At 33.6% G+C, this 26155-nt stretch overlaps 1 protein-coding gene across 21 annotated transcripts in view; it reads right to left on the bottom strand.

Moving 5' to 3' along the window:
• The window catches only part of BAZ2B (bromodomain adjacent to zinc finger domain 2B), a 292747-nt gene that overhangs the window by 9803 nt on the left and 256789 nt on the right, over positions 1 to 26155 (bottom strand). For 17 of the 21 annotated variants that reach the window (XM_011358820.2, XM_011358829.2, XM_011358846.2 and 14 more), the window contains 9 exons: positions 24429 to 24491; positions 23247 to 23391; positions 11264 to 11916; positions 10572 to 10845; positions 10243 to 10398; positions 9709 to 9869; positions 5097 to 5407; positions 4562 to 4697; positions 1071 to 1217 (listed from right to left, as the gene is read on the bottom strand). In XM_011358820.2, the coding sequence (XP_011357122.1) occupies positions 1071 to 1217; positions 4562 to 4697; positions 5097 to 5407; positions 9709 to 9869; positions 10243 to 10398; positions 10572 to 10845; positions 11264 to 11916; positions 23247 to 23391; positions 24429 to 24491 (2046 nt within the window). The remainder of the gene's footprint in view (positions 1 to 1070; positions 1218 to 4561; positions 4698 to 5096; positions 5408 to 9708; positions 9870 to 10242; positions 10399 to 10571; positions 10846 to 11263; positions 11917 to 23246; positions 23392 to 24428; positions 24492 to 26155) is intronic. The other 4 variants (XM_011358863.2, XM_011358891.2, XM_023529914.1 and 1 more) reach the window with 1 other exon arrangement.

Genomic DNA, 26155 nt, shown 5'->3' with positions numbered 1-26155 from the left:
TTGGAACAGAGTTTATGAAGAGGCAGTAGTTACTGGCAATGATTAGGTGAAGAGATTAAACCTGCAAGAGCGTGACTGAGGTAGAGAACAACTAGCAGAGTGTGGCCTTCAATACATGCTGACCCTTTTGTACTTCTTATTCCTTTCTTTATAACTGTAAAACCCATTTCTTTCCATTTTGTCATACTGCTTCTCTTTAATCAATTGGTTTGAAGGTTTCTAATTTAAATGTGACTGGAAAGTGACTTAAAATGCATGTATGTCACCTAGCAATTCTACTTCTCTAGGTATATATCCAAGAGAAGTTAAAACATATATTCATATAAAACTTGTGTATGAATGTTCGTAGCAGCATTATTCATAATAGCCGAATATGGAAACAACCCAAATATTTATCAACTGATTAATGGATAAACAAAATGTGGTATATCGTGCAATGAAAATAACATTTGACTATAAAAAGGAAATACTGATACATACTAGAACATGGATGAAGCTTGAAAATATTGTGCTAAGTGAAAGAAGTCGGACACAAAGGCCACATATTGTATGATTCAGTTTATATGTAATGACCAAAACAGGCAGATCCATAAGGATAGAAAGTAGATTAGTGGTTGCCAAAGGCTGAAGGGAGAAGGGGAATGGGGAGTGACTGCTAATGAGGATAAGGATACTTTTGGGGGGTCATGAAAACATTCTGGAATTAAACAGAGGTAACGATTGTATGACTTTGTGAATATATTTCAAAAACCCACTGAATTCGACCCTTTAAAAAAGTAAATTTTATGGTATAGGAATTATATTTAAAAAAAATTCCCATAACTCCAATTTACATAAACAAACTCATAGATACAGATAATACATTGAGGGTTACCAAAGAGAAGGAGGATGTGGAGTGGGATAGAAGGGAAAAGAAAGTCAAATATATGGTGACAGATGACTTTTCATGGTGACACTATGAGCATATACAGATATTGAATTATAATGTTGTACGCCTGAAACTTAAATAATGTTATTAACCAATATTACCTCAACTAAAGAAAAAAAGTTTAGTTTTAGATCAGTCTTACCTTAGCAATGCAAGTTGGACAAAACCAGTCCCCATCTGGTATAGTTGAAATCTTGGGTCTATGGCAGTATGTATGACAGCCTTTGTCACAGCCATCACAAAGGAGGAGCAGTTCTTCATTATCTCCCTTTCGACAGATCTGGCAGTACTATAATACATGAAAAATCATTTAAAATTAAGACTTTGCTATGAGTAATAGTTATCGGGATATTAAACACACCATAATTCCTAGTTTATATTAGTAATGAACATTCCGCTTGCTAACAAATATACAGTAGCCATACACATCTATGTATCTCTCGTTACACAGATATGGACCACATGACGGGTGAGCAGTTCAATTGGGGTAAATGCACATTTCAGGTACACTGCAAAGAACAAAGCTAGAGGTTGAATGCCTGCACACACTTCAGAAGCATGTACACATTAACATATGAAATAATTAACATGACATTAGAGCACATAAAGCAATGAATAGCTTTAATACATGGTGTTTTAATTTTTTAATATATTTTATCTTTTGCTTATCTTAGCATCCTCATGATATCCTGAGAAAAAAATAAGTAAAAGTTAATTTTAAAGATCAAAATTAGGAATTAGTATTAGTATCAGAATTATATATAATATATAATAAAAACATGTCCCCATATTTCGACTAACTAATCCGTCTATTTTTTCTGATTGATTAAAAAATGTGTCCAAACTAGAAAACTTTAAAAAGCAACCCAAATCAAATATGTGTCACAAGAGTAGAAAATGGGTCCTACAATGATTTCTAAGGGAAAAAAAACATTGATACAATAAGCTATAAATCAAAGAATTTAATTTAAGAAGTCATGATTTATTTTCAATAACTAAAACAAAATCATTTCGTTCCTGTTAAAAATATTTCTAATTTTAAGAACTTTAAAATCTGTAGAGATTTTTCCCCCATGCATACATATTCTGTATAACAAGATTCACAAAAGAAAAAAAGAAAAGTTAGAAAAGTAAAAACTTTCAAAATGACTTTAAAAAATGGTAAGTACTAACATTATATTTTGACATTTAGTTTATATCCTGTCACAGTAGAAAATAGCCTGCGATCAATATATTTAAATGAAAACATTTAAACTATAAATCATTTATACTAATTTACAGGTATGTATATATATACTCTTAAAAACAAAATAACTGTTCAAACTTCATTTTTTAATTTTCAATACAATTAATCAATCTAGGAAAGTCTAAAACAGTCTTACATAACTCAATATGTATACCCATGATAATATAAGAATTTTATCAAATGGAAGATATACACTATTTAATTTAACAAATATCTTTCAAATATTTGTTACATATATAATACTAAAATTGGCATGTGCACTAAGAGCAAAAGCAGCAGAGTTTAATGTTCCAGTGGTATTTATTTTATGACCTTGCCTAGTACCACATTGTTAAATACCTTAATATAGTGTTATTCCTCCAAATTTGAGTTACATCTATAAAACTTTTATTGTAAAAATATTCATTGAGAACTCATATTTGCAAGGTTATATTTAAATCCCTTTGGCAATAAAATTTAAAAATCAGATACATAAACATTAATTATCAGTTTCCTACAATAAATAACTAAAAATACTACAAAGTCTATCTTACATCTCAAATTTATGATTTAAGAATAAAATTAAGAAAGAACAGATAATTGTGCTCATAACATTTTTGAAAAATCACAGTAATAGCTCTCAATATGTTAGAACAAATGTATTAATATTTGGTTTTAACTCCTTTGCTTCTATAGTTAAATGTAGCAGAAGTTGCCTATTGTTTCACGTTAACAATAATATAAAGCACACTCTTGGCTGAGAATTAACGGCTTCTTTCCTGGTAAGTTTGGTCTCTGGCAGAGAGGGTATTTCTAAAGATATTGAGCACTTTAACATTTTGTTATGACTTATTATGAGATTATAGATAGTTACATTTCTAATTAAAGGTTACAAAGTAGTCATTAATCTCTGAATATGAGACTGCCTTCTTTTCAAGATAGTTTCATAGCAAATAATGTATTAAGCATTAGGAAAAAGAAATGAAGATTATGAGTTAAATAATGATAAATGTATGTTAATAACATGGAAAAGGTTTATAAATTTGCAAAAACTGATATAAAGCTGTATAGCAGAAAGTAAGTATATTAATATAAAAGTATATTTTTATAGAAGTTTAGGGTTTCTGTGTATAGGTTATAAAAAAACTGACTACCTCATAATGACTGTTTTGGGATAGATGAGAAAAATAACTGTATAAATTTCATTTTGATGTAGGAATTAAATCGTTTTGATCACTATAGCCTAGATTTCATCAAATATATTTGAGCAAGTGACTTGAAAACTGATTTTAATACTAATTTTTAGAAAAAAATGATCTTACCCGGTAAAAATGCTACCAGATGAACTGAACAATCCCCTTAAAATTTACAGTAAATTCTAATCTGGATTGGGAAAGACTTAAATTTGAGCATACTGCAAAAACTGCAGAGTCATTACTCTGTGGACATTTTAGGAAGAAGTGAAAAGCCACAGAAGAAACCACATTTATTTCTATTGAATAAATAAGGCCTTGAGTAGTCTAAGCATAGAGGCAAAAACAAAGCAAAGAATCTAAATTATTTAAAGATCACCTCTTTTCTTTCTGGAATGACTATTTTAAGTAAAGGAATTTTACCCTTAGTTATTCATGAAAACAAATCTCATATATTTGAATTGAAGCTAATCTTCAATTCAAAAGCAAATGTTAAAGTAATTACTAAAAGCCTACATACAATAGATATTTCTATATATGATATATAAAAGGCAAGAGGGACATGGACATGATTCAAAATAAATATCTCTCCGGGAAATAGATGAAATATAGCTTTTTTGGTTGCCTGGTACAAAGTAGAGGCCACTACATGATAATAACTAATTGGGCTTGAGTGAAGAAGGTGAAAAAACAGTTTTAATTATTAAAGAGAATAAAGATCTACTTTTCATGTCATCTATATCAGATGCCAAATACATATCAGTGAATAAGAGCTCTCTGCTTATTTTGTATTTTTTAGGATTAAAAAAATGAAAATGGATAGGAATATACAAAAATTTTAGGAATGCAATGAATGTATGTAGCAAGTAATGTTAGTAACTGGAATGCTTACAAGAGTAAAAGGGCTTTCAAAATATTCAGATTAATAACTATTATGTTAACAGAATGTAGAAGACAATATCAAAGTTATAAATAATATTCAAAGAAGAAAAGATCAAGATTAAAAAAATAAAGGATAATACATTTGGTAGATTCCTCCAGAAAAGCTCTAAATAAGGGAAAATGTATCAAACTATACACTTTTTAAGAATAAGAAAACTCTCAAGTACAGCATACATTATTTTGGTAATATGTATAATTAAGAAAGATCTGGGGGTTGGAAAAATACAGGACAAAGTAAATTAGTTATAGTATTTCTTAAATAAAAACACTTACAACTTTCATAATTGATTTTTCCCATGCTATTGATTTCTGTAACTGCTGAATGCACAGAGCTACCTGTGCAGCACTGCGAGCTTCTGATAATGCCCTTCTCCATACCCTGAGCCCTGGAGCAATATCCTCTTCAATTCTGCATTGAAATATAGAAAAATTAAGTAGGTCATGTCCACATTTATGGTTACTGAATGTGAAACAATCATCACACTGAAAGCCAAGCAATGACAAAAACATGTAACAGCCAATAAGTATAAGGTTTAAGCAACTAAATTCGATGTAGTGCACAGACTGTGGCTACGTGCCTCGAAGCTTAGTCACAACCAGGTAAATGTAAGATCACTTTGCAGGATTATCAACGCACATAACAAAAAAAAAAAAAAAAAAAAAAATGGTTTTACAAAGCACCATGCAAATAGCATGATCCATATGGATCAAAGACATACAAGAAGATACATAGATAACAGGCAATAGAAAATAGGCTCCAATTAGCAAAGAAGCACAATAATTTTTCAAGTTAATCTCAATAACCTACCCGTCACCATCACCACTAATGGATGGTGCAGGAGCAGGGACAGTAACTGTGCCCACATTATCCAGTTTGATCTGAATGGTGGTACTTAAGGGGCTCTTCAGATACCTTCTTTCAATGTTCCGCTCCAAATCAGCCAGCCTGGTTACAGCTATATCTAGGGGGTTGTCACTCTTCCGTTCTAGAGCATGTGCACTGCTTTCTTCTTCGCCAGTAAATTCTCCATCATGCTCCTTGCACAATTTAGAGAATGACTTATGTTCAAAATATACCAAGTCCTCCCTTTCTGATGCTGGTTCTGGACACATCCAACCCTACATATCAAGAGAATAATGTTATTATGGTTTCCTGTTAAAATGCCTGCTGGGTGAATTACCTGTACTTAAAATACAGCAGCAGACACCAGCAGATCTCAAGGATCTCTACCAAAAGTTTTTACCTTGTGTTTCCTAATGGTGGTAGGTAGAAACAAGAACAGAAAATTAAAATAAGCAGTTGTAAAGCAATTTAGTAACTTTTGATATTATTCAGCAAAGTATTATGAAGACTAAGACTAAATGCTTATTAATTTCACGGGACCACTTAAATGGAAACCACTTGGTAGTCTCGAACTTTGTTCTTCCTTTCCATTTTCATTCCTTCCACCACTTTTTTAGAACAGGTCTTGTACTCATCATTTTTCCTTTGACTGCAGGAGTTTTGCATAGGCTGTTATATTTGTCTGTACAGCTTTTCCTTGTTTCTCTTCACCTATTTAACTCTATTCATCCTGCAGCTCTCATGTTAAAATTTACATCCTCAGGGAATCCTTGCTCGAACCTTACAGGCTCTCATAGGACCATATAATAAATACTCCATAGCCTTGTGACAGTCACCATTTTGTACTACTGTGATTATTTAACTTCTTTTTACCTCTAAATTCCACAAGGGCAGGGACCATGTCCACTTCTAGTCAGTTTAACTCCAATTCAGTAAAGGCCAATAGGAGGCACTCAATAAACAAGTTCATTGAATAAATAAATGATCTCATAACTCAGCTTGCTTATATTTATCCTCTAGCTCAAAATTCTTCAAAGATTCCCTACTGTTTAACAATATCCAAATTTTACCATGACATTCAAGTACCTTAATCTACCTTTTTCTCTCATATTCCTATCCGTGCATCCTACACTGCAGTCAAATCTGTATCTTCTCACTCCACAGATATGTCCTGAGCTTCCTGATTCTGGTGCTCCATTAATGCTGTTCACTTCTGCTGGGGTAGTATTTCCTGTTCTCTGACTTTCAAAAGCTTATCCATCTTCTCAAGTTCTATCTCGACTCATATTTTCCCTGATCTCTCCCTTATCTCCACCAGAAATCATGTATTCTTTTTCTAAATTCATGCATGATTCTGTACTTCTCTGTAATCAGTTACTAGATTATGCAGAGATGTATACATGTCTTATCTTTCTATTATATGGCAAGCTTTCTGAGGACAGAAATCATATTTTATCCAATTCTGTGGTATCCACTGTCGGATATGAAATAGGTACTTAGTAAGTGCATATTAAATGAAAATCAGAATGAACATTATCCTTTTTATTACAATTTTTAAGAGATAATTATTTTATCTTATATATGGGATCAATTCTTCCTCTTTAACTCAGTGGAACATTAATAAAGTAAGGATGGAATTTTGAATAGTACACATAAAAGTATGGTTAGGTACAAGTCATGAACCTCATTCTATATTTTGAAAGAAATACTAAATTGATAAATCAAGGAAATTATGTAAACATAGTATATTTTGATTTCTGTAAGGCAACTAATAAGACCAAAAAAACAACCAGATTAGAGTTAGAGACGTCTAGGTGGATGAAAACTATATCCAAAGAATGGTGATTGACAGAGCTTGTCATCTCAAAAAAGATGCTCAATGCCAGTGTCCAAAGGCTCCATATTTGGCCTGTCCTGTTAATATACTTATGAATAACTTGGTTGATTGCTATTAAATCTGTCGGTAACTTAAAACTAGGAAGGAAATTTAATATTCTGTATGGCAGGACTAAGATAAGTTCCAAGTGCTGAAAAATGTACCCAAATGAAATTACAAAAAATAGAACAATGATAAATGTAAACTTTAGCTTTGAAGTTTAAACAACTAATCACAAAAATACCCAATGAGATAGAACTCGCTTAAAAGAACTCTGAAAGAGGCCCAGGAATTTTTTTTATAGTGCATATTCAGCGAAGCAATACTATAATGTGGATGTTAAAAAGCTAGAAAATTCAAATAGCATTAATGGAAGTATAGTGCTGGATTAAGGAAAGTAAAATTCCCATGAACACATTCAGACATCTCTATGTACAATTAAGGGAATAATATTTTAAGAAGGATATTGACTCTGGTGTTTATTCAGAAGGAAATCATGAACCTGGAAACCATTGCACAGGACTTACAGTTGAAAGAATTAATTAGTCTGTAAAACAGAAAACTTAAAAAGAGACACAGGGTCTGTCTTTAGAGTAACTGGAAGAGTATTTAGGCTTTTTGTATACTCTTAGCTACAGAATTAGGACTACAGACTTGCAGAATTTCCTCCAAAATAAAAAAGAATTCCCAAATTATTAGTAAAATAATTTCTATTTTCTATTAAAAATAAAAATAAATGTACCACCTGTTTAATATATCTTCAAAATGGCTAGTTCCCCAAGCTAAACACATAACTCTATTTTCCTTTGAAAGAAAAAAAAATCATTAAATCTTCATAGGTGTTAAAATAATGTTTTGTGGTTATTTTAATCATGTGTGTTTTTAGGCTCTTCGAGGCTAATTACAATTCCTTTCTTACAATAATACAGAATAATTCATCAATGCCTTATTAACAAGATGTTAAAATACCCCACTTAAAAAACAAATTCCACTTATTTAAACTACTCATCTTAGCTACTGAGAACACAGACCAAGAACATCTAAGCAGACAGCCATGTGGTAAGGTCAGTGTACCAAAATCTGAGGATGTCTCCATGAAAATGTTTCAGACTCACATTCTGATTTTATGAATAATTTAAAGAAGCTTGATGATATGCTTTCCCAAACAACAGCTAATTAGAATTGGAAAATTAGATGAGGGAAGTTGGAATAGGGCTAGTAGAACTAATCAAATTAAAACCAGCAAGTGGTAACAACTGACCCTGAGAGAGGATAAAGACAGACTACAGAAAGCAGATGAAGTAGTTTAAGAGTCTCATGCTCTACCGACTGAGCTAGCCGGGTGCCCTGGATGAAGTAGTTCAAAAAGCAAGACACTATAGGATCATTTAATGTAGGAGCAAAATCTCTTTGCATTTCCTGAGGGAATTATTATCTAATAATTGATCTTCATACTGATAATCCTGTGTCACAAAGATAATGTAAATCAAACTCATTATTTTCAATTTAAGAAGGCAGTATAATGCAAAACATAATTGATCCAACAAACATTATGGAACTAAAAATTATGAAACCAAATGAAATAATTTTCGTTTCTCCAGAAAATTAACTTGTGTAGAAGAGTTCATTTGTTGAGGATGCCAGATAAATAAGGCATTTCTATATTGTATTATGGTACAGGAAGAGGAGGATACATATAGTTTTCTAGCAAAACAGTTTCAGCAAATGATTTTTGCTTTCCCAAGTTAGTAATTATGTTTGTGGCAAGATATGGATATTTTATTGCTCTGGAAAATGACATATTTTTGGAGATCCTCAAAAGTTGCCAGTATTAAAGTAATTATGAAGCAAAGTTTTAATCACTAGATAGGACGGTATGCTGTATAAGCTTCTCATTCTCGATAAAATATGAAAGATCAAATTCCACGGTGACTACATTTTCTAAACCTTTTCAGGTGTCTGTCTCACCCTTATTCATCATCCATTCATTTATTTTCAGAGACATCACCACATTATCAATTAAGAAAGACCTGCAACACTCCTTTTATGAAACTAAAAATTCTAAAAGGTAACTAAAAGTTACCTTTTGCCTGTCCATTAGAAGCCAGTTCTGATCATTGCTTGTGACATGGTAATGCCCAACAGATAAATTAATTAAGTGATGAATTAATTACTTGTATGTAGTGTGTGTATGTGTACTATATACAACATGCATTTGGCTATATCAATAATCTCCAATTTTAAATTATATAGAGTGAAATTCTGACATATAACGTGGCTTGTATATAAGGGGGTTCCTGGTCCTATATAAAACACTATAGTAGGAGTTTGATAGAACATTATATTTATGATCAGAAAAACTGTGATATTCTGCTTGTGGTAAAGAACTGCATACTGGAAATATTTTTTGAATCCCATTAAGGAGGCAGCAAGATTTAGTAAAAAGAACATGGGCTCTGGAGTCAGATAGACTTGGTTTGAAATCACGTTTAGCCACTTACTATATGACCACCGGCAGGTTACTTACTCTGAGCCTTGTTGCTTACCTGTAAGAGGGTGAATTAATGCAGGATCATTTTGAGAATTAAATGAGATAAAGTGAAAACATTCAGTACAGTAACTGGCACATATCAGGCATATAATGAATATTAGTTACCTTCCATTATCCTAAAGACAGATTTTATTCCAAGTCACTTTTACCTTCACTTGCAAACTTGCTGATGCAACTCTCCTTTCTAGATCTTCTACCTGTTGAAGAATACTCAAATCCATTTCCATTGCTTGTTCTTCTACTGACCAGTTCTCCACAATATCTCGAGTTACCTGGTTTTCTTCATTTTCATTTAATTCAATAATAGCAACTACATTTAAAAAGAAATTATTTTTAAAATCCACTTTATCCCTCAACGATTTTTTTCCAGAATGTGAACAAAATTCCGGGGTAACATGTACATGTAACTTAATACAGAAAAATGCACTTCTGCATATGTATGCAGCTTACTCTTAAAAGTAGGAATGTTCTTTTCTAAGAAACAAAACAATATGTCTGCAGGTTGTAAAAATACTAAGAAAGTAATACAAATTTAAGAAATGTAAATAGTTACTATTTGTTGAGAAAAATAGAAAAAATATTCATAAATAGTAAGAATTAAGACATTTCAAAATATATTTTAACATAAAAGAATTAATTCTTATAACTAAGCAAGACAGTAGAAATCTTTTTTAGGAACATACCATCCTTATTCTTGATGCAGGCTTGAGTAATATAATCCAAGTGTTTCTGAATTTGTTTTTGTAATGCCTTTTCCCTTATTCCTCTGAGATGTAGCACTTTGAGCAAAGCTTTTAGGTCCTCAGGGTCAATAATTCTCCACCAACCAAACTGCATTTCTAAGTCGAGATAAATATGTAGACCTTTTACAAATATTTTGAATATGAAGTAATGGCACAATGCCAATCAAAAGATTTATAACTATTTATAAAACCATCAAAGATTCAGTTTTAATACAGGAATCTATAACAATGAAATAAAGTCAGTGTACCTACCACCTGAATGTACCTACCTTCGGGGATAGGTTTCGGGCTAGGGAAATCTACCGGTTTTGCTACTTCAACAGCTGCAGGTTGAGCTGAAGAGACTTTTTCATTCTGTGGTACTGGAGATTCACTTTTGCTTGAAGCAACATTGGGAGTCAAGAATGAATTACCATTTCCTTCTGATAATCCTAACCCTGATCCCAGACTAGGTAAAGGTGATGTAAATGGAATATTAGAAGTAAGCATGCCAGTGGGCCACCCACAAAACTGAAGTCCCATCATAGATACTCCACTTTTCATCTGCAAAAAACAAAACAATTTAAAAGGCGAACAATCTAAGAAGTTCAGAGAAATGTTTAGAATCTGAAAATATTTTTAAAATATTGAAAATACACTCTCACTTATCACAATTACAGGAAAACTAAATATAATAAGAACAATGCCAAATTTCGTGTTCTTATTTGCTTCCTAAAGTAATTTCCTTTCAGATATACTGTAAAAGTAGTATTAAAACATAATTAAGAAGCTTTTGTCTAGATTTAGACTAGAAATTCGTAGTTCTGATGAAGCTTGGTGATAGCAATTCTGACTCTCTTCAGTTTTCAAACTGTAGCAGAAATAACATTATAAATATTCAACCGATTCCTCTTGTGAAGAAGTTCATGGGGTCAGAGATCAAATAAAGCAAAAGAAAACCTTTACAATTAGCAGTACTAACCTGGAGAGGTGATAAAGCAAATGGATTTAGGCCACCAGGATTCTGAGAAGATGATACAAGAGGAGGAGCTGGGGCAGGTGAAGATGATTTAGATGGTGGCTGAGACTGAGGAGTCACTAAAGAAGCAGTTGACATATCAGTATGGGTAAGTGAAGTGTCATCACAAGGTGTTCTTGGCAAAAGGCTAAACCATTGTCTGTTCTTTTCAGTCAGTGTTTTTAACAATTGGTCATTGGGGAGAGGGCTGTAGAACTTCCCTGAACCGCCTGAGCCAGTATTGAACAGGTTATTGGAGTCTGTCTTTTCCATGTTGCTTTGTGTTGCTGTTGACTGAATACTGCTTAATGAATGTTTTCCACTATTTTGGTAAGACAATGTGCATCCATTTGCACTACTATTTGATTTTGGGGTCATTAAATCTGACTCGGGAGGCATCTTAGCTACTTCTAAAAGCTTGCTTAATTTTGAAAAAGAGCCAGGTTTCTGAAGAAATAAATTTGTGTTATCTTTTTCTTTTGGATCTTCCTTTTGTTCACAATGATCTGAATTTGAACAAGTTAACATATCCTCAGAAGTCTCAAATATTTCTTCTTTAATCTGGATACTTTCTGCCTTTTTTAGTTTGTCTCTTTCTTTTGCAATTTCTTCAAGTCCTACAAAAATTGAAAAGTATTATGATCAGTTACTCCAGATCAAACCAATACTATATTTTAGTACTATTTATCAAGTTACATGTAGAAGTATTTTAACAACTTTTCTAGATACTTAATACTCTCCATTTCTTCATTTCTTATACACTAGATTTTTTGATCATTGGAAAATTAATGTAATTTTGTAATTAATCATTACAAAGCATTAAAATATAAAAAAATATTAAAAGTCCTGATACACAGTAAAAGTTACTATTAACATTTTCGTATAAATCCTTCCAGGATTTCTCTATGCATACACATAATACTCACTTAAACCTATGAATTGTAAAAAGGAAATCATATTATATTCATAACATTATAACCTACATGTTCTACTGAATAATACTCTGTAAAGATCTTGATGTGTCAATAAATATATAACTACTCCATAAATGTTAATAGCTACAGATTATTCAATAGAATATATCATAATTTAAATAATCAGTCTTCTATTCATGCCTATTAGTAGGAATGAATATATCAGTTATTCATTAATATAAACAACACTATAAAATGATGACTGATCTTGTATCTGTATCTTTGGATTTTTAATTTTTTTCCTGATTTACTTCCTTAGGACGAATTTCTAAAAAACAAACAAACAAACAAAAACTTACTGACTCCTACTGAGTACTCAGAGCTTACTGAGTACTTTTCAGTGTTTTTGAAATATATTGTCAAACTTCCCTCTGGGAAGTCTAGATCAATATAAATTCACACCAGAAGTACACACACAAGAGCATCTGTTTGCCTACATGTTCAATGAAATGGAATACTACAAGTGTTTTTTGTTTTTTTTTCCCTGTCTTTGCCAATATCTGAAAACAAAATAGTTTTGTTTTTTTTTTGATCACAAGTAAGGCTGAACATCTTTTCATAGGTTTATTGGTATTTCTCCTTTGTGAATGTCTGGCTCCTATTTTTGATCAATGCTTTAAAAATCATTTATGTGAACTCTTTTAAAAATACAAATCTACTACTTTATTCTATTCAAAAAGGAACATACATTCAAGGTGAAATATTTGGAAATGAGAGTTAGAAAGTAAACCCATCGTGTCCTACTCCCTTAGTTCCTATCTCAACCGTTTAGAAGTAGCCGTGGTTCATCAATCATGTCTCTGAAAGATTCTTCCAGAAATCTTATATGCACATATCTGACTATACTTTTACACTATTACAGAAGTAGGATATTACTATTTACTTTCTGCAACTTAGAAAAAAATCCAATCTCTAAGGCAAGGCATGCATGATGAGGTTCCTGAAAACTTCTACAACCTCTAACCACTCTTGTCCTTGCTAACTTTGCTTTTCCTTTCTTCCTTTTTTTCAGCTTTGCCAACATACTGTTCTTTTCTGTCTTGAGGTCTTTGCACTTGCTGTTTCCTTTTCCTGGGATACTGTTTTGTTGACTGGCTCCTTATCCTTTGTTTCAGATTGTCATTTCCTCACAGAGGTTTTCTCTGATCACCTTGTTTAAAGTAGGGTCCCCATTCCACTCACTTTAGAATGTCATTCTATACATTTCCATCACAGAATTTACCATTATACATATAACCTGATTATTTCCTATTCTATTCCACACCCACGCACTATGAATTGAAATCAACAAGCATTACTTAAAGGCAGGGCTATGTCTATTTTGCTTATTATTGGATCACAAATGCCTAACATGGTGGCTGCTATGAAACAGGGGATCAATAAATATTTCTTGAATAATGAAAGAAAAGGATGAATTTAATATTTTTACTATAGACTTTAGATGGCTTTCCATGATAAACTCAATTGGCTGCATAATATTCTGTTATATGGATATATCATAATTAACTTAATCAAATCTCTATTAATGTTTGAAATAGCTCTCACCCACTTCTCTTGAAATTAGTTTCTCCCTCAAATTAAAATCCTATATCTCAGACTTATGCTTCTGGCCAATATTGAGAAATAGGAACTAGATTAACTCTGTTGCATAAAACAACCAAAAAACAGACAAAATATATGAAATACCAGTTTGCAAGAAACAAGACATAAGATAACAAAGAAAACAAATACAGTAAGTCCTATGGTCACCCCAGCTTAATGCCTTGGGTTAGTTTCCAGGATACAGTTCAGGGAGGAGGAATCTAGAAGGAATCTGGCAGACTCTCTGAGATGAAGAGATGGAATTGAGAGTCCATGGGAGACCAAAGTGGCTAGAGAGCTAGGGGAGTACTAGAGAGGAGAGAGCTGCATGGAGAGAGAACTACAGAGATATCAGAGGAACAACCTCTTGAGTATTCAGCTGAATAATGATCAGTGGATATACATGTGAGGAGCCTACCAGAGACCAGGGAAAAAAAACTACTCTAAAGAATTAGACAGTGACAGTGCCAGGTGCTCACACAGGCTGGGAATTACTATTATTCCTTCCAACCAGACTGCAAAACCTCAAGATTCACAGGCATTAGGGAGAGAACTCAGACGGATTTGCTTCAGTAGTTAGGGGATAATTACCCCTAGACTGCATGAACAGTGTTCTAGTTCTGCCTAACAAATTTAAAAAGCAAGACCTGAAAGGATCAAACTTTTCCTAACTAACTTAACTGTGTTTCAGATAAACAAAGCTCAAAAATATTTATACCCAACAAAGTAAATTTCATAATGTCTTTCATCCAATCAAAATTAGAAGGCATGCAAGAATGCAGAAAAACATGACACATAATTAGAAAAATAAATTAATAAAAACTGACCCTGAACTGACAAAATAGTAGAATGAGCAAAGACATTAAATTGAAAAAATGGCTGAAAAATTTCCAAATTTGATGAAAACTATTAACCACAGATCCAAGAAACTCAACAAACTCCAAGCAAAAGAAACATGAAGATAAATACACCAAGACATATCATAATCGAATTGCTCCAAACCAATGATAGAGAAAATCTTATAAGCAGTCAGAAAAAATCTCATATCTCATATGATCTTTATGCACCTCTGCAAATTACCTCCAATTAGGTACATGTTAAAAGAGTCACAAATATTCTCTTCATATTCCCGTGCTCATAAGTTTCCTTAACTTTATATAAGTTATTGACCCATAAGGAAGTACTACTAATATTTGAGCTTGATTTATTCTGGGAAGTAGTCTCTCAAAAACCTTATCATAGATTCAAAAACAAATCAACTGGCCAATCAACCAACCAACCAACCAACTAAGCAACCAACCAATTTTTACTGGTTTGAGAAGAGTAAATGATTTCCCATTTGTATCTAACAAAGTAGATTGAGTAATGATACATTTTTAACAGCCTGTTCATGGTTGCCTTTAACATTTATATAATTGCTTAATTATAAATAGCTAAACCTCTAATTAAATTGTAAAATTGTTTTTTAAAAAATAGGATATTTAGTACAAAATGATTCTTTAATATTAGTTTTCCATCTTTGATTTCCCAGTCCCTGTTCTTTCCAGCCCTTACTTCTTTGACATGTGTCAGTGAGGATTAATAACATCTCCAAAACAGACTAAAGAAAAAGACAGAGATGAAACAGGGAGTGTTGTTCATTTGATTAATTTCCCTAGTAGGAACTACAAGTACATAATGACAAAGAAATGCCATTTCCCAATGAAAACAAATCCTAAAAGCAGCAAGTTTGTACTGGAAAGAGACAATGCTTTCTTAAGTTTTATCAGAATCCCTCTGAACCCTCTCAGTTCACCTAATAGGTGTCACTGGACCCCAGAGTCCCATTACTGGGTTCAAGTGAATTTTTTTTTTCCTTTGGCTTTCCTTTGTTGGGCTGAAACAGGCTAAACTTTTTAATAGATTTTACTAAACTCTAAGTAAAACACAGATAAAGAATGCAAGAAATATAAAAACACTGGCATTTAGAATACAGGTCTCTGTTTAATGGCTTCCTTTCAGGGTTCAAAGGCCCTTACGCATTCAATATGGCATAACCTCAGGAGTACTTTCACAGTTCCTTAACTGTCTTCATGTTGATAGTGCTACTCCAATCCATTTCCTGAGACATTTTGCTCTCACTATGGAGAAGACTAAAGAAGTAGATTCTTATCAGTTGTCTATCTAGAATTGTTTCTTCCAAGTCTGCTCCAGGAATTGTTTAAAAGATGACTGATATCATATTACTTTCACCCTTTAGGTAAAATTTCCCCATATATTCATAACAGGAATTAGGTTTTATACTTTTAGACCTAATGCTGTAACCATATCATAATACAAAATGAAAAAGTAACATTCACATCACAGTATATACATATAATTAATTATGAACTTTTTTCATTTTCCTTCTAATAATGAATAAATTATTCATCTACAATCTAATATACCCCACATGATTTTAAAAAAAGGATAGTGAATTTAAGGGGAACAGACACTTGGTTTTAGCTGAGCAGCCACGGGGACTTTCTTCCTGAGTGCCAGCAGATGGATAGCAGGGCCGTTAGCCAGATGATGTCAACACTGTTCAAAGGGTCCTCGGTATATAGACTTTGACACTTGGTATGCACACTCCCTAGCACTGTTCCTAGACCTAAAGATACCTTTGATCTATTTGCTGTAACTTAAGGAAACTAAGTACTTTCCATCCTTTCTCACACTAACCCACAAATACAGAGCAATGAGTGGGGTACAGTGTTTTGTCTTCCAGAGTGTTCTTGTCACACACCCAAGTCTTGTGGAAACATTATGGGAGCTGGGAGATCCTGTGTACTGTTATTTCTCTTCTTGTAAGCTGCTTTCACTAATAAACTTTGCTGCTATTAACACTATGTGTATCATTACTGGGGTTTGTGACCAAGCATCTTATACAACAGTTGATGTCCCACAAAGTCCTGATGATATGGATTTGTGGAAGGGGAGCACCCAGGCATAGAAGAATTTATCCTCAGGCTTGGTGGTAATTCACTTGGTGGAGTTAGGATGCTCTCAGTAGCTATGCCCAAAGATGAGAGAAGTTCTAAGGTAGTATGTTAAAGAAGGTGACTAATGGTGACAAGGTGGCTTGAAATTCAGTCCTGACTCTCCTCCTTACCAGCTTCTAGATTTTCATGAGTCCTAAGAGGGAGGGAGAACTAGAAAAGGTCAAGGCAGCCCCTTTAGAAGAGAAAGTAGGACAAACTTCTACTCTCTCTCTTTTATATGAGGCAACACCGAGGTTGTGGAAAAGAGAATTGTGAGATGAGACACAGAATATTGAATGGTTCACATGCTGGAAAAGTTGTTAGGACAGGGTAAGTCACTAGAAGATTAGGGAGAAGGTCCGTGGGGAGGAATCTCCTTCAGAGATTAGAGATATTTAGCCTCACTCCCACAAACCGTCTGATCAGATTTCATAGCCTCTAGATTTCAGAAAAGGACTAGGAGAATCAAACCAAGGAAAATATCTTATATCATCTTGACTCTTTTGAAATGAGATCAGTTCCACCTCCTAAGTTTGATTCAACTCCTAAAGCCAGGCTTTCCTGTTTCCTCATCTGGGCTCTTTCAAACTTGAGGGAAAAGAGGGCTGGGCTCAGTCCTGGCTTCTCTCTAAGGAATCACTAACCATACTCTTCAATTCATTATGCAAGAAAAGAGAAGAGCCTCAAACATTTATAAGCTTGCTAGAAATGAAGGACCAAGAATCTATTGTTCCAGAATGCAAAACAGCCTTGGCAAACAAGTTTCTCTGTTGTGGTTGAGATTCGGTGTTATCTACGGCCGAAAAGAAAAGAATCTCAGTCATGGCAAAAGCTTTTGGACCTTTTGTGTGAACTCCAGTTGTTCCTTCATCAGATTGCATAACTGACATGGAAATATTGGGGTATTTAAGTCTTGCACAGATTGTCCACATATCAGCTAGACATATTTATTGAGATCTCTACTGGTAGCTCCTGTAACTGTTGGTCAGATATGTTGCCAAAACCCAGATATACTTACAAAGCCTGCCAAGATTGTGTAACAGAGATGCATACCTGGAGGAGAAAGAGATTTCATTTCCTAAATAAGAATAAATTCAAGTATGGGTACTGAGAAACACCATTTCACAACTTAACAACCCTGTTTGATCACTTCTGTTTGACTCTAGCAGTACAAGTGTCTATGACCAAAGCCTCTGACAAAGAGGCTCTGATGGCATTTGTTAGCTTTGGGGTATCCGATTTCCTCTAGCCATTAAACGGTATACACCTTTTTTGGGATATGAAGTCACTATGCCTCTTGCATGTGCAGACAATATACATATTGTTAAGACGGAAACATTTGTTACATATTGGCTTTTGCAGAAATGATACAATCGAACAACTGGAATTCCTTTCATAATTGCTACCATTCAACAATGGCTTGCCAACATGGTTTTGGGTGGCTGGTCCTCTTATCCACAGGCTGTAAAGGATGTTGGAAAGGCATTCCCAAGGATAGATAGCTGCATCAACCCCTTCAGCAATGACCTGTGTAAGTCTCTTTGGTCAGGCTGCCCTCTACTGTTTATGCTTTGAACACTGCTTATATCTCATAAAGGTCCCTTCACTTTAGTAAAGTTCCTTGGCATCCTGGAGTTGAAGAGGGGAAATGAAGAATACTTGGTATCCCAGCCCGAGTTTTTATACCTCAACATATTCCTTTCTTTCGTATCTGTCATGATCTCAAAGGGTGGCTTGGAGGTTCCTGTTGTTCATACAAATGAATAGATGCATACAAATGTCCATATCTTCCTGCTTTCCAGATTATACTTGCCAGCTACGCCCACAAGAAGGGCAATTTTGATTCTCTCTTTACTCCAAACAGTTCTTAATTTTTATTACACATTCACACTATAAACAGGAGATTCTGCTGCAGTCCTTATACCCATAAAGTATAGTCTACCTGGAGGACATCTTTGGGGGGAAAATGGCAGCTACTGGTTTCATAGGGAACTTACTGTTCCAGAAAAAAAGGAGACTGGTATCATCCCTGAAGATACTGACGGACTTTGCTTGGGCATAGTCCATAGAGGGTCTGACCACAGAAGGTGAGAGGGTTGTTGGAGTGTGAATAATTCTCTTCTCACCTTTCTCACAGATATTAACAAACCATACTGAATAATCCTACGCGATGATACTCATTTCAAAGCTATCTCAGTGTTGGATTTGTCATCCTTGACTGTAGAGGACCTTCTGGACATTCCACTCCCAGACAACACCATGGCAATTACTCCTCATTATTCCAGACTCCTCATTTGCCCTGGCCACCCATAATACTGTCCTTACTAGTTATAGTGTGTAAAAGTCTTATTATCTTCTCAGGGGCAGATGTCTCAGCTCCCAGCAATCCATTTCCCACATCAGGGACACCTGGTAGTATTTCCACTTTAGATCTGCAGTTGAATCTGACTAACAGCACATTGGCAGTGTTCTAACTGGGGGGAATCATAAATGCCAAGTGGATACAAAATGTAGCATTGAACCACACTGGTTGGTACTCTCTGATCCAATGGAACTTGTTTTCTTATGTAAAAGGCAGGCACTTACTGCTTCCTACCTGGACATAACACTGTCTACACACTTTTTGGAATAATTATGAGACCTTTTATAATGACTCAAAATGGCCAGATAGCTCAGTTGGTTAGAGCACAGTGATAAAAGTGACTCGAAATCTAAAATGCACTGGTGACTTTCCCTAGTGCCACATCAGAGCCTACCCCTACAGATGTCGGGGATAAAGGCATGCATTACTTTGCACAAGAGCTCTTTCCTTGAATAAGCACTTATGAAACTGAGGTATGACCCATAATCAGCTATTCTGGGGGACATTACCATTGAGCTCTTATCATTGAACAAATTAGAATTCATTGATTTCCTTGACCTGAGTAGAAATATATAAGTGCAAAACTTTGGATTCTTTGTTGGATATATAGGAATGTGGCTCATATCTCCTAATGTGGCAGTAATATTGTTTGTTTTGGAATTTTTATGGCTATCTAATATCTCCATCAGAAGGCACCGTTTAAAATCTAGTTGATAACTGTTCCAGATGGAAAGTCATATATCTAGTGAGCTACCAAGGGTCAGGGGTTGGTACCCCAAAATTATATAGTATGAAAGCAAGTGTCTCTCTTAGAGTGGTCTTATTGCTTGACTGGCCTGCAACTGGATAAGGCATATCCCATAAAACCACTATGGGGGCTTAGGAGATCCTGGGCACTTTGTTCTGTCTCCACTCTTGAGTTATCACTGATAATTTTTGTTGTTGTTAGCAACATGTGTTTCACTCGTGATGTTGGTTACCTTGCATCTTGTACAATATGAATTTAATTAAATATTTTTCTTTGGAGGTAATCCAAGACCTGATGTCTTCTCTACATAATATTATTGATCATAATGATATTTTAGGGACTATTTAAAAATGTGTATTTAAACTCTTAAATAGTTGTACATATGATGACTATAAAATATAAATAGTGTGTACATCAGTGTGCCAAGATAATGGTATAATTATTTGGTTTTCTAGGAGTTCATGGATAATAAAAATTAGTTCCACTTAAATAAGCTGTGAAGATTTTATAAAAAGGCCAAGATTTGAACTGGACCTGGAAAGACAGGTGAAATTTAGATGGTTGAAGAAAAGGCAAGTTAGCATTATATTGAACAAGATTTGGCAAAGCATGATATGCAAAGATGCAGAGAGAGGAATGCCCATGTGTTAGTAACAGTGAGTAAACTGATCTACACAAATTCATACTAGAGAACATAAAGATATTACGAGATCGAATTTGTAGAGGGCCTTGAATGCCAGGTTAATACAGATTTATTACATCATCTTATTAACAACAGGGAGTCATTCAAGGTTTTAGAGTAGAGATATAATGTGATGACAGAATGTAATGGAAGGAGGAGATTGTATATAGAGAAGCCAAGGACAGCTGTAATAATCCAGATATATATTAATAAAGAACTGATTTGGATACTGTTGCAGACTGACTACAAAAATTTCAAGAAAACGTCGATGTCCTAGATCTCTTCAAGTTTACATGCTCAGGTGACTGACAATGATGTGGCCCTTAATCACATTGAAGAATATTTAATTGGTCTAGGGTACAGTTTTGTTGTTGTTTTTGTTTGTTTGCTTGTTGTTATTATTTTTTCTTAGCATTTCTGGTGATTCTTATTACAGCAAAAATAAAGCCAATTGTCCGGACATTAATTTCATTCTTTCTTTTTTATGGCTGAATAATATTTCATCGTGTGTGTGTGTGTGTGTGTGTGTGTGTGTGTGTGTGTGTACCACAATTTATCCATTCATCCATCAATAGACACTTATTTAAGTTGTAAATACCTTGGCTATTGTAAATAATGCTGTAATGAACATGGAGTGTATATATCTTTTTTAGTGCCTTTATTTTCTTTGTGCAAACACCCAGAAGTAGAATTGCTGGAAAATATAGTAGCTCTATTTATAATTTTTTGAGGAAACTCCATACTGTTTTCCATAGAGGCTGTACCAATTTACAATCCCACGAATAAAGCACTATGGTTCCCTTTTCTCCACATCCTTGTCAACACTTGTTATTCCTTGTCTTTTTGACAAGAACCATTTTAACAGGTGTGAGGTGATATCTCCTTGTCGTTTTGATTTGCATTTCTCTGATGATTAATGATGTTCAGCATCTTTTTATGTACCCGTTGGCCATGAAAAGATGTCTTCTTTGGAAAATGTCCATTTAGATCTTCTGCCTATTTTGCAATTGGATTTTTTTTTTTTTTTTTTTTGGCAATTGAGTTGTATGAGTTCTTTATATATTATGGATACAGCCTCTTATCAAATATATATTTGTAAATATTTTTTCCCACTTAGTAAGCTGTCTTTTCATTTGCTGATGGGATGCTTTGCTATGCAGGAGCTTTTCAGTATGATAGTTCCACTTATTTATTTTTATTTATTATTTTTCAGTCAATTAATTTTTTAATTTATTATTTATATATCGTGTTATTTTTCCATGCTTAAAAATATTTTAAAATATTTTAAATCAGTTAAAAAAAATACACAACACACTATACTGTTAAATCAACTTGCTGACCTATTTACATCAATTTTTCAAAAGAAATAAAACACAATTGAAGCCTCCATGTATCCTCTCTAATTCCATGAGCAACTCCTGCCCTGGGAAGGCAAGAGCATGACTTTCACACATTCTAATACATGATTTTATACTCTTACTTCACATAATTTGAATTCACAAGAAATATATTATTATACAAAACAATAATAACACTATTTACTATATGCCAATCCTTACATGTCAGTTACTATTCTAAGCACTGTACATGCATTATTTCATTAACCACTCCCCATTCCACCCCCCACATAAGATTTTTATTTAAATAAAAAAGGGTGGTTCCATTGCTAAAATCAAAAAGCTTACAAAGAACTCCTTTATATAATTTCTGTTCTAGACATTTGTGTAATTAATCAATCTCCTCTCTCTAGTGGGTGGTACAACTTCTACATGGCATGGATTATGTTTTATGTATCTTTGAATCTCCTGCAGCACCTAGAAATGCCTGGCACATAGTGGGTATTCAAAAAACATGTGCTAAAAGAAGTTTTTGCCTCCTCGTACCACCACGGGGCGATGGCTACATCATAGAACCTTTGAAGCACTGATACAATACTTTTGGCCTTTTTGAAGTTTAAACATTTGGAAATGCCTAGTCATAGAGTTCTAAAAACTTTAAGACAGTTTATTGAACACATAATTGCCCTACTTACTATGTTAAATAATGCAACAGAAATAGAGCCAGCAAAAGAACAATCTAAATGTAGAATATCAAGAAGCAGTGTGGTAACTTAAAACTTAAGTTTAATGGAGAAGGAGGTGATCACAAATTGCAACCATGAACAAGATTTCAAGATGAATGAGCATTATAATAAGGATCTAAGATTTGAGCAAGTTACCTCCGGAGATACTGTCAGGATGGATGCTTGCTGCAAAAGTTAAAGAACAAACTACATGTTGGAAAACTTGACATTGGGAAGGAAGAGAAGTGGAGCAGCAGCTATAAAGGAAAATACAGGTGAAACTCTTTGTCCACTAAATAAGACAAAGACTAACTTATGCTGATGTCAGAAAGAATGGCAGAAGAAAAATCATGGACAGGGAAGGAATATTTATCAGTGAAAGGGGGATTATGAGTTAAAAAGGATTAAGAATCAAAGTTTTACAGAGTTTATTCATAAGGCGAATTTGATTCTGGAAGCCCAAAATACATTGAAGGAGTAATAAGGTTTTAGAAAATACGGTTTCTTATGCTATTTTGTAATAGATTAACAGTTCCTACCTTCGCCACTCTCCATGCCTTCTACAAAAATCCCCCCACACTGGGGAAGAATCCAGTATCGGCGTCTGTAACGATCCTGGCCAAACATCATCGAACGTAAAGAGTGAGATGCGTCAAAGAGTTTCCTTCTGTACTGACTCTGTTGCTGTTAAAAATGATGAATATAATTAAGCTATGGATGTTAAGTGCTTTAAAAATTAATATGTGACTTTACACTTTTTATGCCTTTAGAGCAGATACATTTCACTACTGGGAAAAGATAGCAAAATAACTAAATATTACATGTCTGTCTTCAATTTCAGTAACACTTATGACGATAGAAATTATTTTGAAGGAAATTGGAATATTTTTCATGCCAGGAATTAAAAGATAAGTTTTATTTTATCAGGTATCTTATCTTATAGTAAAGCATGTCTTATACTTGATAATAAACAATGTGATCATGTACTTTATTGAGCCAAAGCAAACTGGCTCAATTCCATTGATTACAGTATATAACAAATAATACTTATGAATATAATTAACCATACCTGCATTTATCTATTTTTATACTCAGGCTGTAAATTTTGGGATAAATTTGTGATGAATCTAACACTGATATAATATACAGGTATCTCATAATATTAATCTCATAACACTTTTAAAAACTCATTTTTAACATTTTTCACCTAAAACTTCACTAATGCTACTGAAATTCAGTTTTTAATGAGAAATATGTAAATATATACAGTTAATAATTCCAATGCAATAAAATCCACAAATATATTAATGCAAATTAAAACATTAAGATGCTGAAACTATTACCATGAAATTCGACTGAATTTAAAAAGTAATCAATTCCAAGAAATAAAACCATGCATTTATTGATAGTTTATATTTAAATGAAGAGGTGAAGAATATAGGCCCCAATTAAGTTCAGGCAATGACTTAAGAGAAGGCTTTTAACCTTGGCATTAAACTTTTAAGGTTTAACTGTGAGAATGTTCTAGAGCTCCTCATTTTAATTACTTACAAAAAGCTTGTTTTTATTTAGCAGCCAGAAAAACTAGTCTCATACAAGGCAGAATTTTAAAATACAGCAAAAAACAAACAAACAAACAAATACACACACACACACACACACACACACACATACACACACACACACATTATATATATAAACTGTAATCTGAAAGTGCTTACTTTACTCAGTTTTTCAATCTGTTTTTCTAGCTCTTCAACACTTGCTGCTTGGTCACCTTCATCCTATACATAACAAAATACAGTATCATTTACCTGTTTTTAAGATTTATGTATTTAATCAATCAGCAAATATTTACTGAAAGCTTCCTATGGAAATGAGTAGGAGTCAGTTTTGCTCTCTATAAACTAATACTCTGGTAGAGTATTAAAACACATAAAACATTACACTAAAAACTAAAAACCGCCAAACATTAGGAAGCTAGCTGTAAGGACCTCAGAAATTTAGTTATTAAGAGTCATGGAGTTCAGGAGGGTGGTGCGGGTTAAATTCCTTCTAGTGGGAATCTATACTAAGAGAGGCTATATGGAAGAAGTGTTTTAATTAGCTACTGAAGAATAGTTAGGAATTGATTAATCTGAGAAAAGAGGGAAGGGAATTCCACTAAAAAGTTTGACATATCTTGACATGAAAGGTAGATGAAGAGGTAAGGTGGGAGATAAGGCAAAGGTGAGTTTAGGATTAAACTCTCTGGTGCTGTAAATGCTTGGAAATGGACAATAATATGATCTTTGTGAGAGATTAAACAGAACTATGCTTTACAAAGATTAATATGGCAATAGTTGTAAGATGGCTTACAGCAGGAAAAGAACCAGAATTGGCAAATCTGGCAATTGGAATGATTAAAGAGGGAAGGAGAATACAGGCCTTAGGAAGATAAAAAAAAAAGAAAGAAAGAAAGAAAAGCTAATAGATATAAGAGATATTAGATAGAACTTTTAAGTCCTGGCAAATGATAGGCATGAGGTAGAGAGGAGTGAGGGAGATGAAAGAAGGAATAAATTATGAATGTTAAGGGTTTAAACCTGGGAGATGAGACTGCAAAAATATTGGTACTGTAATGTGAGTCATTTTTAGAGCAAGGAAGGTAAGTTATATTTTCAGTACATTGAGCTTTTAAAACATATGAAAAGCAACTAGCAGAGTTGCTAGCACATAATATGTAAATAGGTTACTTTCTTTCTTTCTGAAAGTTGTACTTTAATGAGAAGGTACAGCTACGGCTTAGATTGAAAAAAGTAAGAATTCTTTTTTGACGTTCACTTTCTTTGAGCATTTTTTAAAAAACACAGTCACCAACTACTCATAAACAGTTATTTCTAGATCAGCATGATTATCTCCCCAATACTAGGAAGTGAAAGGGAAATATCAATAGTATTACCAGTATCAATCATTTATCTACTCCTTCAAATGTAGGAAACCAAGTTACAGAGGCTTGTAGTTACATTTCTTGTGTTAATATTAGCATAATTTCTTTTGGTAATTAAACCTTAAAAGAGAATAGGTTCAATGACCCTTAAATCTTGACTCTCAAATAGATATGTACATATATACATGATTCTAAAGCAATCTTTTGACCAGCAGCACAAACGTTTAATAATGTTTATATAAAAATGCAATTCAATCAAAAATATCTAAAATAAGACATCGAAGTACATACGTATTAGTCAAATTAAATAAATGGCATTTCTAAGACTCTTCCTATAATGCAAAAGAAGCAAAATATTTAGTAAAGTTTTGTTTAAAGACATTTTGGCTAATAGTCCTTATAATTTTAAGATATATGAATGAATCTGAAAGACCAGAGAGAAAGGCAACAACAAATCTAAGAACACGGAATCTTTATCAGCCATGGTTTCTCAACCAAAAGAGGTTATTACATGTCCCT

This window comes from Pteropus vampyrus, unplaced genomic scaffold, assembly GCF_000151845.1.
Source record: "Pteropus vampyrus isolate Shadow unplaced genomic scaffold, Pvam_2.0 Scaffold2, whole genome shotgun sequence".
In the NCBI taxonomy this organism is placed as follows: Eukaryota; Metazoa; Chordata; class Mammalia; order Chiroptera; family Pteropodidae; genus Pteropus; species Pteropus vampyrus.
This window is presented reverse-complemented; position numbering and strand designations above follow the sequence as displayed.